The following is a 12,266-nucleotide window of genomic DNA, read 5'->3' as shown; positions in this document are numbered from 1 at the left end:
AAAAATAGCATAATCGGGGGGGGGGGGAATGATGGTTTTACTTATCCCTATCTTTATACAGGAATGGAGGATCATTTAAAAAACTCGTGTTAGGTGACGGTATCTCTTCAGCAAACCCTGGGCAACTGTGTGTGTGGTTTGAAGATAAGTGGTTTGAATGTGAATGGACCTTTCCAAGCTGACTGCCACTGTTTCTAGCAGTTTAGAACTTTGATTTCATATCTTGTTGGTGCAAAGGTAAGTTGACACAAGGCTTCCAATACCTCTAGCCTAGTAGCAATATAGAATGTCACATTAATTTCACTGGTGACAGATAAATGGTGGAATAATAATAATGTAAAGTTGACAATTAACATTTATAACCTTGGGTGTTTTGTTTACATACGTTATGTTCAAAAATATTATCTTTCTAAACAGGAGTTACACTTTCATACTATGTATATGTTCTTGAGGACATATCATTACACTGGATGACAGAGAAACCTGGGCTGAAATGACTGAGTGTAAATGAAGATTAAAGTTGCAATTAGTTTCTAATCACCATCGGTATATAAATATCTGCTCAAGCAGATCATTGTTCTTGTTATTCTTACATGCATCGGGTGGCAATCCTTAATTTGTCACCATTTTCCATCCTGAAATGAACCTGATAAAAAGATCAAAGAAAAACTGCATTCCTCTTACCAGCTATGAAATTTTGTTTGCTGCTCTGTTTACAGTATCATTATGCATTTGCATTGGATTATTAACACTTTTGTGGTTCGAAAGTAAACCAGCTGAACAAGGTAAGGAGGTAGGATTCAACCTTGAGTTCTGAAGTCAACTGCTCGTGTTACTTTAATTATTTGTCATGTTTGATGCTAGGCAGATGTACTGCTGCTTTGAAAAAGAATCATTATACATAACAGTAGTGAACCCTTAGACCATAATTTAAATACTAAAGCATATGTTCACTGAGTTAATGACAGAATAGAACAGGGTGACTTTAAAGTTGATATGAAAGTTGCTTTTGTACTTAGCCTTTTGTGTGAATTCCTTTAATTTACAATTTTGAGAATTGATTGTATGAGCTATAGGGCACTTGCTTAAATCAATTCAATACTTTGAGTCCCAGTCTCATGTTACATTTGGAGATCATGTTAAATTTGCCACAGAACTGTCACCAGAAGTTATATTTTCATGGGAGATTGATCACTGTCGTCATCATCATCACCATCATTTACTTGTATGCCACCTTTGAAAATAAACCATGCTTAGGGCAACTCACAACATCAAAAAGATAACATAGTTCACTAACGGTGTCATGCCCAACCACATGATGTCAGTCTCTTTGCATCTGCTAGTGACAACCAGGAACATGAAGCAGAGGCATTGCTCTATGAACAAATTAAGCTGCATTTAAAGGGACAACACAAGGAACATTGGATTTATTTAAGAGATTGCTTTTCAAACCTTGCTGTTTTTCAGAACTGGAAAAAAAATAAAAAATCTTAGGCTGGATTAAATAATTTAAATATTTAATGTGCTATTTTTAGATCTCAAATGACTGAAATGAACTTTATTTTATAAGATTACCAATCTGAAAGATCAAAATGACTGTAGGAAGGTATTCTCTACATTCACCAAAGCAATACATGAGTTCTGACAGAAAAGGTCAGACATATCTGTGTCAAATCAAAGCAGCCTCTTTCAAAGTGGTACATCAGAGAATTGTATCTATTTCATGCCCAGAGGAAATAGCATTAATCCTTAGTTCTTATAATACCCTGAAAGTATTCAATTTCCTCAGCATGATTTCCTGTATGGGATAAAATTGGCTGCTTAGCCATTGTCCCTTCCTTAGACAGAAGTGACACAACTTCCATATCTGATGCCAACCACCGTGTGTGTGTGTGTGTGTGTGTGTGTGTGTGTGTGTTGCTACAGGAAATTTCCGACATTCCTGTGCAGTAGAAGTGTAACTATATAAAAGAAAGCATTATGTCCAGGCTGCGGTTGCAGAGGTAGATTTAAGGGAGTTTGACTGCAGTGGTAGCTGAACCTCAGCAGAGCCACAGGGGACACTGCAACTATTATTTCGAACAGAATGTGACATGTGAAGGGTGTAGAATTTTGGCATTGCCCAAAAGCTGCCGAAATTTGAGATCCCAAGGTCTGCCACTGCAAGGTTGGGTATTTACACCAAGCCCATTGTCAGAGATATACTTCAAAATTGTGAGGAAACTTATAAGCATAACATAAGGTTTGTCACTCATTCCTCCTTGATGTTGTGGTTCCATTTTGGAATTCACAGAAAGTGCAAAGGACAGCTCTAAATAAAATGAGAAGTGTATCCTTGCTGATATATATCTCCTTTAATTATATCAGATGTGAGCAGAACTACAGCCCAGGGCAAATTCACCATACTGTCAGGAGCATCTTTCAGTCCGGCTTTGCAAGATAAATCATCAACAGCCTTTAAAGCTCTTGCCTTTGATGTTCAGCAAATGGTAAGTATCAACCAATACATTCTTTACCAAATTGCAATTGATTAGCTTTCACAGGTTCCTCTATATTGTCTTTCAGTTTTAAATCTATCCAAGGTCTCTGCCATTTACATGCAGATAGTAGTGGGAGACATCCAGTTGTGGTAGCCATTTGTGGAAATGAAATTTACCCTTCATCCTCTCCCTCCTGCAGCCTACCTCTGATCTGCTTCAGAGAGTTTGGGACCCTCCAGAGAAGATTCATGGTTGAGGCTTGCAGGAAGGAGAGAAAAAGAAACTTAATTGGAATCGACTGATGTGATGTTTATTATCTAATGATGTACATGAACATGGTATTATGTGGCTGTTTTCTATCATTAAAGTAGCCACCATGGGCTTGTAGGGAGGGAACTGATGCTATGGTCTGGACAAAAACACCCCTATACCCTGAAAGATGCTATTTAGCACAGAAGGAAAACTGCCATTGGCATCAATATCTGAATGTCTTCCAATGCCAAATAGTGGTGATGTTCAGCAGTGTGTCCACTGGAAATCTCATGCCCAGGAATCAAATGCAGCCCTCCGGGTCTCCCTGTCTATCCCATAGGATTCTCCCCATGCCACACCTCTCCCTGGTGCTGTAACTTCCTTGAGTGTTTTTACACTTTTTCTTCATTTAATCCAGATTTACCCTTTCTGTGGAAAATTTGATTTAAATAAAAACCCTGTTCCCAATGACCCATTTATGATAACTGATTGATCCAATTACAATATTAACTCTGTGTCTAGAAGCCTCCATGCTTACACATGTGCAATTGTCGAGCACCAGGAGTTCGGAAAAAATTGAAGCTTGATGCCTAGTCAAGAACAATATTCTTACCTGGTCCTATACAGCTTTGTTGGACTTGTGGATCTTATTCTCAGTCTTTCTCTCTCTCTCTCTATCTCCACCCACAGAACCTTCCAGAGTTGGTTTTTTTGGGTTTTTTTTACAGAGCTATACCTCACTTGAAAGTTCATAAATTTGCATATAGGCACTGACTGAAATATTTTGTCATAATTGCCTGTCATCCTTCCCCCTCTAGATAGCTGAAACATTTTATGTCATCCTTTTCTATCTAGGTGGATGATATATTCCAGTCAAGTGAACTTCAAAATGACTACAAGGACTGTAAAATATTGCAATTCAGGTGAGGTGTATTTTTTTTCCCCAAAAAAGAGGGGGGGGTTGCAGTTTTATGTACATTAAATACTGCTAAAATCATACAGATTGAAATATATGCAAATGTGTGCAGGAATGGAGGCTAAATTATTTTGATAATAATACAGCATATTATATTCCTCTTCATGCTTCTCTTTAGCCCACTAAAGACGATGTGGTATCAAACATTTGAGATGGGGTAGCAGAAACAAGCATCCTAGCTCCACCCTGCCTCATTTTTGTAAATCTCAACTTGTGGAAGTTCTTGTGTGAAGCAAGCAGTCTCCTGTATCCATGGAACCCTACCCACACATCACAATGTGGTTTACAATCCTGAGTTTTCACATGATTCCATAAGGCACATGGAACCTTACAGATACAGGATTCTGCCCATATCATACAAATACCTTCCACAAGGTGAGGGTGACAGGAATGGTGATGTGGGGAGGAGCATGCTAGCTCTCCCAACACCTTCCAAATTTAGCAATGGGTCCTAAGACCTGGATTTGTTCATTTAGTTTCTTTCATGACTTGTATAATAGCACTTCTAGCAAGGCCTAGGGAACTGTGCTGCTATAGAACGTCTGTTGCTTATTTCTTCTGAGAGTTTCTTTGATTTTTCTTTGATTTTTGTTACTCTGTGCATTTCCTCATAGCATATCTGACTGCCATTCTAATCAGTTCTCCAGCAGATCTGTCAAGAAATAAGACACATTTTCCCTTTGCTAAATACAGCAGCTGGCTGGTGCCTTTGACAATGTTAATGAAGCACAGAATCACCATTCCCAAGTTTAATAACGTTTGCTGTCAAGTTATACTCAAATTAAGTAAAACCAGAACCTTTTGGCTTGCAATCTGAGAAATAAAATGAAACCAAATACAACATAAATGTTTTTAGTAACCAAAGCAGTATCAATTAAGATCTTTTGAATGTTTAACCCCATTGTAATTCAGATTGTCAATGAAGCTTTAGGCTGCATGAACACTTCCACGTATCGATTACATTTGATAAAGTGCCAACATGTATGCTCAAGCATACACAGGCAATGATTGCTCAACTCAACACTGAAAAAGGATCCCTAATCAGCACATCCTGAATGCTGATGAATCACTCTCCACTTGACCTATAAGCCTTGGCTTTCTCTGGGAGGTGGGGTTCAGTTTACCCACCCACTGTTTTCTTTTTCTCTGCCCCTCTGCCAAGGGTACCAGGACATGCTGGATAAAATGTAAAAATGTTGGCTTGAATCCTATGAAGCACCAAGTAACCTTCCCAATAGCACAAGGGTTTCTGCTTCTGCAATGGGACTCCCCCCCCCCTTCCCCCTGACCGCACATCTCTAAATCTGTTCTGGGATTTCCTCCAACCCTCTAGAGTAGCTTTGGAGAAGGTGCAGGGTACCTGATGGAGGAGGAGAGAAGGGAAAGTCCTATTGTTCAGGCAAAAATCCTTGCACTCACAGGATAGCTACTATGTGCTGTATTAGATACAAGCCATAAAAGATTGTGCCTTAGAATCACAGTAAATATACGGTACAAGCAGCAAGCACATCAACACCACAGAGAAGGTGGAATTGGTTAAAACAGTGGTTCTCAAATTGTGTGGTGGAGAGGATGGCAAGTGTGGTCGGAAGATTCAAGAACAATCAGTTTTATATTCTGAGAATGATTCATGTTCTTATGTAGCTGCATTGTTTTACACTTTCTAGATGTGCCACAATCATATTACAAAGCAGCTGTGTTCTGTGTTATAACTCAAGCACCGTTAGCAGTTGCTTCTTATCAATAAAAGAATGCTGTGTGGCACAAGAAAAAAAATTATTCTGAAAGTGTGGCCCAGAGAAAAAAGTCAGAGAACCACTGAACTAAAAGCATCACTTCACCACACTGCTCCAAAAGCCTGAGCAAAAATAGTGTATCTTCACCTGCTTATGAAAGCTGGTGCAAGGTGCAACTGGAGAAATGCATTTCACAACTTAGAGGCTACTGCCAAGAAGCGCTACCTATAGGCTTCATTTAGTGATGGTTCTGTGAATAGGTCCTCCACAACCCCACAACCTTACACCTGGGCAGTGCAATAAAGGATGAGGCACAACTTCAGAAATTCAAGGCCTAAACTTACCAGCATAGCCCTTACTTCTAGAACACAAGAGCATGCATTGTTTGCATGCTGACCAACTTCAATTGTTACTTTGATACAAAGAGTGTATCCTTGTGCAGCTTTCCTAAGAAAAGTGTTTGCCCTATCCTTCAGGGCAATCCGATTTCTTGTTTCATCCCTGGAAATCAGATGAGTCACAAAGATAGCATCAAAAGCTTTTGTTTACTCAGCATGGCCTAGAGGTTGTTAGAATCATTTAAGAAATTAAAGGGAAGAATCTTTCACTACATTGCCACAGCCTCTCTTTGCTCCATGATAGGATTAATCACCTCTTACCCCAAAGCACAGCTGTATCAGTGACAGTCTGCTGGCAGGAATTCTTTGAAATAAGAAAGGTCACTGCTGATTTTTAACCACGAGAAAACTTTCTTCACTTCAGTAAGCATTATTATAGAGTCACACATCATCGCCAGTCCAGATATTGCTACAAGTAGAGACATCTATATTGAGAGTAAAGAAAATGAAGGAAACCAAGCAGAAACTTCCACTGGGTAAACTAATGTCAAAAATCCCAATACTCAGATTAAACGGCAAAGGATGGAAGCATTTTAGGTCATGTTCACTCTCCCCGCTTATGAAGGGTATATTCTAAAATATGCCACTAGATTCTTTTTAATTTGTTTAGCCTGATTGAATGCACACACACTTATTCACCAGATTCATTTACAGGCCTCTTTTCACCCTTCCCTCCCCCCCTTTTGCTTTCAGAGTTCAACACCCATGTATTTTGCAGTCTCTTACAAAAAGATATTTTTCAAGATCTCCTCTCCCTTATTTCAGATCTTGCATTTTCATTATAGCACTATATAAACAAGGATTATATGTCGTTTTGGTGTGGTGACATTTTAAGGGGGGGGACGATGACTTTTTTTTACTATTTCCTGATCTGGAGTTTGAAATCTGCACCATTTCTGGCCCACTGCCTAAACTTCCATGATCCCCCTTGGTCATCAAAGCAGTGAGAAAAACAGTAGACAATAAAATTATCAAAGTATCAATGAAATAAACAGTTTTCATATATTTAAAAAAATATATGTATTACATTTGAATTTATCTAAACAAAAAAGCTTTTCGCAGACTTTAATTTTGTTTTGTTGTTGTTCTTTGGCAGAAATGGCAGCATTATGGTACTATTCAACCTTTCCTTTCTACAATGGGTGCCTGGTGTAACTATAAAGAAAGAACTTGCATTGGGCATTGAAAGAAATAAAAGTGATCTTCTGCAGACTCTCAGCATTGATGTGAACAGCATAGAAATAACAGGTAATCATTATTTCCTTTTGAAACATTGCATTGTGCTATTATTTCAACTACCATCCATTCATGCCTGATTCAACAGTGGCATCTTCTCGAAAGTACCCCTGCTTCTGCCAACAAGTCTTTATGTGTCGATAAAAGTCAGCAGCACTCCTCATCCTAAAGTATTTACCTACAACAGCCACAACAAGGCTGACTTAAAACAAAGAAATGACTGAATTTGTGAGGTGCAGTAAGATGAGTCAGAAGTGGAATTCAGGCACTGTGTACATTGAAGATGTGAGAGAGGATGGGAAAGTTTCCAAATGGGGTGAATATCCACAATATAATATAATAGGGACATTTGGTGTCCCAATTTATTTGCTTTCCCACCCCAAATTAACAACCCCCAAATCCATCTCCATAGTGACAAGACTAGAAAACTGTTCAGTATTTGGCATTTGTTATTTGGCACTCAACATCTGGTATTCTGCCTTCAGTAGTATTTAATAGTTTGCATCTAATAATGTAAAAAAAAAAAAAATTAGTAAAGGATATTACTATACAATATCAATTGTGGACCCACTTGCAGAGCCCCCAACTTTGAAGGGTGAAGCGAATAGCAATGGTATGATGGAGCAAACTTGACAAGACAACAGTCTGGAATTAAAAATTGGCCACAACTTTATTGATCACAGATATAGGTTAGGTTTTGACTCAGGCATTGGGTGTATATCTATTATCTTTTTTTTTCATGCATAATTTTTATTGGTTTACATAAATCAAAATACAAAACAAACTATAATATTCCACTTAATGTGGAATATCTATTATCAGCCACCTGATGGGAGGGATGAAGCTTAAGCATGGTCGTGCCTGCGATTTGGACCACGACAAGATGCAGGTCCACTGATGGGCCCATCCTTGACTGCTGCTGGAAGCTCTATGGCCCATTTACCCACACTTAGGGCAGAGACTTGCACTTAGCCCCCTCTAATGGAGTGCCCTGAAAGTACACCTGCTTTGCATTGGGATGACTGAGATGAGTGAAATACGTGCAGAAGGCCTTTATCCTGCCATCCAAAACAGCTGACCAGGGGAGGACCCAGTGGCTAGCCGCACCAAAAGGAATTTTGCATCCCAGGCATGGGGAGAGCACGAGACAGGCCACAAGTGCTGCCCACCCCTCAGCAGCCATTCCTTCTAAGTTTGGCACATAGTAAAACTATCATTTGAAAATAGCTTGCACTTGAGAGGTTATATTCTGTGTAAATATTTCATACCTAGTGTGTTTTAGATTCAGAAATTGAAGTCCAAACTGGAATTGTTATGGAAACCACTAATTGAAAATGCAGCTGTTCGTTGCACAGTCATCTAATTAGCATCAGCCTTACTGGCTAGACCTTATGTTTAATTGGTAGGGGTGACTCAGGGTAAAATCAGGGCAAATTCTCGCATTCCCAAGTTGGGCCGTGCAATTAACAAGGCATGTTAAATTGGAGCAGGGAGTCTCCAACCCAACTTTTCTCCTTGTTCTTTTCCAAAAAAATAATGGCACTTTATTCTTTTGTTTTTCCTTTCCTTTTCTGAAATAATATTCAGTTTTGTTTTGGCTTTGCAGATTCAGGATTGTTTAGCACAAACAGTCCACTGACAACATCAGGTTAGTAAATACAAGTAGAAATCATATAGCATTTTCTGAGAAATGAAACCAAGCTGATTGGACAAACAACTAGAGCTTGAGAGGGGATAAGATGTAGAAAAAAAGGAATTGGGTAGAGAGGTGGGGGATCTCTCATTCTGAAATCACAGCAAATTATTTTTCAAAGCGGCTCTAGTAACAGTACTTTAGGGTAGGGGTATTGAAATAAAGAAACATAGTCCTTTATGAGAGTGGCCATTCTCTTCCAGTCTTAGCTGTGAGACCAGTGTGTAAGTGGCTGAATTAGATTGTTGGAGTGATTTTCTTATTTCCTACTTGTTATTTTTTCCTAATGGATGATTAGGAAAAAAAATTCTCTCTCTCTCATATACTATATTTGCATTAGTCCATCATCAGACTCTTTTCATTGGCTGTTTCCCAAGGCTCTAAAGGCCGGGACATAGAAAGGAGGAAGGGGCAGGAAGGAAAAGGCACGCTCATGTCTGTAATAAATGACTTTGAGTGGTTAAGGGAAGGTATTGCTGAGGCAAGGAAGGGGAGAAGAGTTTCTCTCTGTGTGAAAGTTTCTCCACTGAGAGGGGAAAAATAGTAGTTTTAAACAATGAAAGAAATTTTGAGTAAAGCAAAGGCGAAGAGACACTGAGGGAAATGGAGATTTTAAACAATGACTGAGGTTTGAATAAAGCAGGGATAGAGAGACACTGAGGATTTAGTTTATAAAACAACAACATTCAGTTTTAACAAGAATAAATAGCAGAGATGGGTCCAACACAGAAGCTAACACCAAAAAGCAAGTGAATGAAAACAAACATAATTTCAATTCATTTAGTTAATATGTTCTAAAGGTTATATCAGCCTAATTAAAAGGAAAATCTGTGAAAAATAATTGATGATCTCCAATGGCTAAACAATATACTCCCACACTTTCCAATATCATTCTGACATGTTGTATTATTATTATTATTATTATTATTATTATTATTATTATTATTATTCTCCAGCCACTCTGGGCAACTCTCAACAAATTCTTAAATACACAACGAAGCACAAAACATTAAAAAACTTCCATATACAGGGCTGCATTCAGATGCCTTCTAAAAGTTAAATAGTTGTTTATTTCCTTGACATCTGATGGGAGGGCATTCCACAGGGTGAATTCCACTACTGAGAAGGTCCTCTGCCTGGTTCAACATCAGGTTAGTAAATACAAAGCATATAATCTAATATTAAAAGAAATCTAGACAAAGTCATTGATGAAGTGCAACAACCAAAGTAATATACCGCTCACATCATTTTCTTCATTGTTGCATAAGGCTACAATACTGTGCTCATTTACTTGGGAGTAAGTCTCATTGAATTCAGTGGGGATTACTGCATAGGATTGTACTATCAAGCTTATAATATGAATGGAAGGAACATTTGCTTTATAAATAATTTTCTGTACCCTCTCCCAATTTTCTTTGTTTTTTGCTTTGAAGACTTCAGAACATTTGGTACAAGTCCTTTGACAACATCAGGTTAGTAGACAGAAAATGGCAAGATATAGTGTTTTTTGTATCAAAGATTCCAGGTATTTTTGTAATCAAGTAAATCATGTGCTTTTCCACCCACAAGATCCACACTGAGACTGTGCAGATAAGGCTTTAAAAGGTTGTGTTCAAATTATGAGCAGCACTTTCTGCCACATTACACTAATATACATCTATTTCAGTAACCAGTGTCTGTACCAATTAGTGGATATTAGGAACAAGTAAGGAACATTTGTGCTTAAAAAGGTTGATGATTGGATATGCTTGTTATTCTGAGTTGGAAAGAGAATCAGTAATGGAAGAAAGCACATTTTCTTTCCCCAGTAGATGGCATTGTGGTTTAGTTTTCTGAAGTTTAATTCCAAAAGGACTTAAACTTGTCCTTTATAAGCACAGTTTCTAACGTCAATAAAACTCTTTGAGTTCTTTGAGTTTTTGCAGACTACTACTGATTATTTTCACAGGATTTATTATGCCTTTACTTGAAGTATCTCAGAACTTATAATCAGTCTCTGACACTGGTAATATTGGGCTCACAGAATAGTATGAAGACACAAAGTTCTCTTAAGTGGATGGAGGGCTTGTAACTCGGAGGTAAAACTGATGCAGTTCCAGGTTCAATCCTTCACAGCTAAACATTTTAACCTCCTGATTGCTGCAGAACCAAACTGCTGTTAAAGGGACAGTTAGCAATCTTATTGGAAAGACTAGAGTAGCACATCTGGGAGAAGAATGCATGTCTGTCTTTTGCTCCAGGTTTGTACACTGTAAAGTTTGCACTGGAAGTATAGAGAACACTGTCAATACTGTATTTTGGATTGGGCATCCCAGACCACCCTTGCTATATTTATTTACTTATTTTAAAGCTTGATATGTAACTTAATATTTCAAAAATCTCTAATTGGTGCACAATCTAAACAACAAACTGTGTATGATCAAAGCAACTTTCTGAATAATGCCATCTTCCTTTTAAAAACTTATTTTAGTGAAATGCTTACCTCTTGATGAGCTTTGTGCTGATGGTGTAAGCTGCATAAGAAGAGAATCATTTTGTGATGGAATACCAAACTGTCCAGATGGTTCTGATGAAAATGAAAAAACATGTGGTAAGAATTTGAGTTCCTTCAATTAACCTCTGACCCTTTACAGAATCTCTCAACATCATGCAGTGTTGTGTGGAAGGTAATACAATATGTGGAAGGTAATACAATATTATTTCTTTAACCCACCAGGGGAAAGAAATTCTTGCAACTTGAGTTACCAGTTTTTTAAATAAAAGAATAATGATAAAGAAATTATAGGTGAAATACTACAGAAAGGCAATATTCTGACTACAAAAAGATTTATGCAATTAACCATGAATAGCTGTTTTATGCTATCTAAAAGGCTGAGATACAGTGTTGCTTTGAAACAAAGATCCAGCTTTCACTGCTCTAAATTCATATTGCATTCATATCCTCAGTCTGGTCTGGTTCCTTTCAGACAGAGGCTACAATAGAAAGAAATAGAAGTGAAAAGCCAAGCCTTGTATGTAAGATGAGATGGTCTCCCATGGAAGGCATCTTGGAGGCTATATGATAGCGTGTGGATCCACAGGAGGAAAAGGAGGTGTCCAGCTGATGCCTCCATTTTACAAGCATGGAGGCCTCTGCTGCCCTTGCCACCCCACCATTGGTATTCTAGTTGTAGTATTGGCACAGATGAGGTGTTTTGGGTGGCAGATCGGGGATGGTTTTGGATCTGGCAGCTCCCAACCTTTCTGTTCCCTTGGTGCCTCTCCAGAATGAAAGGGAAGTTTGGATCTGGCATACTTCTTGTCTCAAAACCCTAACACACCAAGTCAAAAGGTGAAGCCCAATTCAGTCACTACTGTGTGTGTTTTTCTGCTTTCATGTTGATTTTTTAGGGAAACATTAAGAAATATAATTGCTTGTCTGTAGTCTGTTCTACCTTATAAGTCTACCACCTCTTTCCCAGACCATTCTTAAGGTAAAGGCCCATTGGTCAATGG

The 12,266-nt window shown here is 38.3% G+C and overlaps 1 protein-coding gene across 3 annotated transcripts in view; it reads left to right on the top strand.

Moving 5' to 3' along the window:
- The first annotated feature begins 456 nt into the window (after positions 1–456).
- TMPRSS15 (transmembrane serine protease 15) overlaps positions 457–12,266 on the top strand; it is a 53,963-nt gene continuing 42,153 nt past the window's right edge. For 2 of the 3 annotated variants that reach the window (XM_081858940.1, XM_081858939.1), the window contains exons 1-7: positions 457–785; positions 2,368–2,489; positions 3,588–3,655; positions 6,939–7,090; positions 8,685–8,726; positions 10,205–10,243; positions 11,242–11,361. In XM_081858940.1, the coding sequence (XP_081715066.1) occupies positions 641–785; positions 2,368–2,489; positions 3,588–3,655; positions 6,939–7,090; positions 8,685–8,726; positions 10,205–10,243; positions 11,242–11,361 (688 nt within the window). In that variant the 5' untranslated portion in view covers positions 457–640. Of the gene's footprint in view, positions 786–2,367; positions 2,490–3,587; positions 3,656–6,938; positions 7,091–8,684; positions 8,727–10,204; positions 10,244–11,241; positions 11,362–12,266 lie in introns of those variants that run through there. The other variant, XM_081858941.1, reaches the window with a different exon arrangement.

Source organism: Podarcis erhardii, assembly GCF_964252035.2.
Source record: "Podarcis erhardii genome assembly, chromosome: 4".
NCBI classification, from domain to species: domain Eukaryota; kingdom Metazoa; phylum Chordata; class Lepidosauria; order Squamata; family Lacertidae; genus Podarcis; species Podarcis erhardii.
This window is presented reverse-complemented; position numbering and strand designations above follow the sequence as displayed.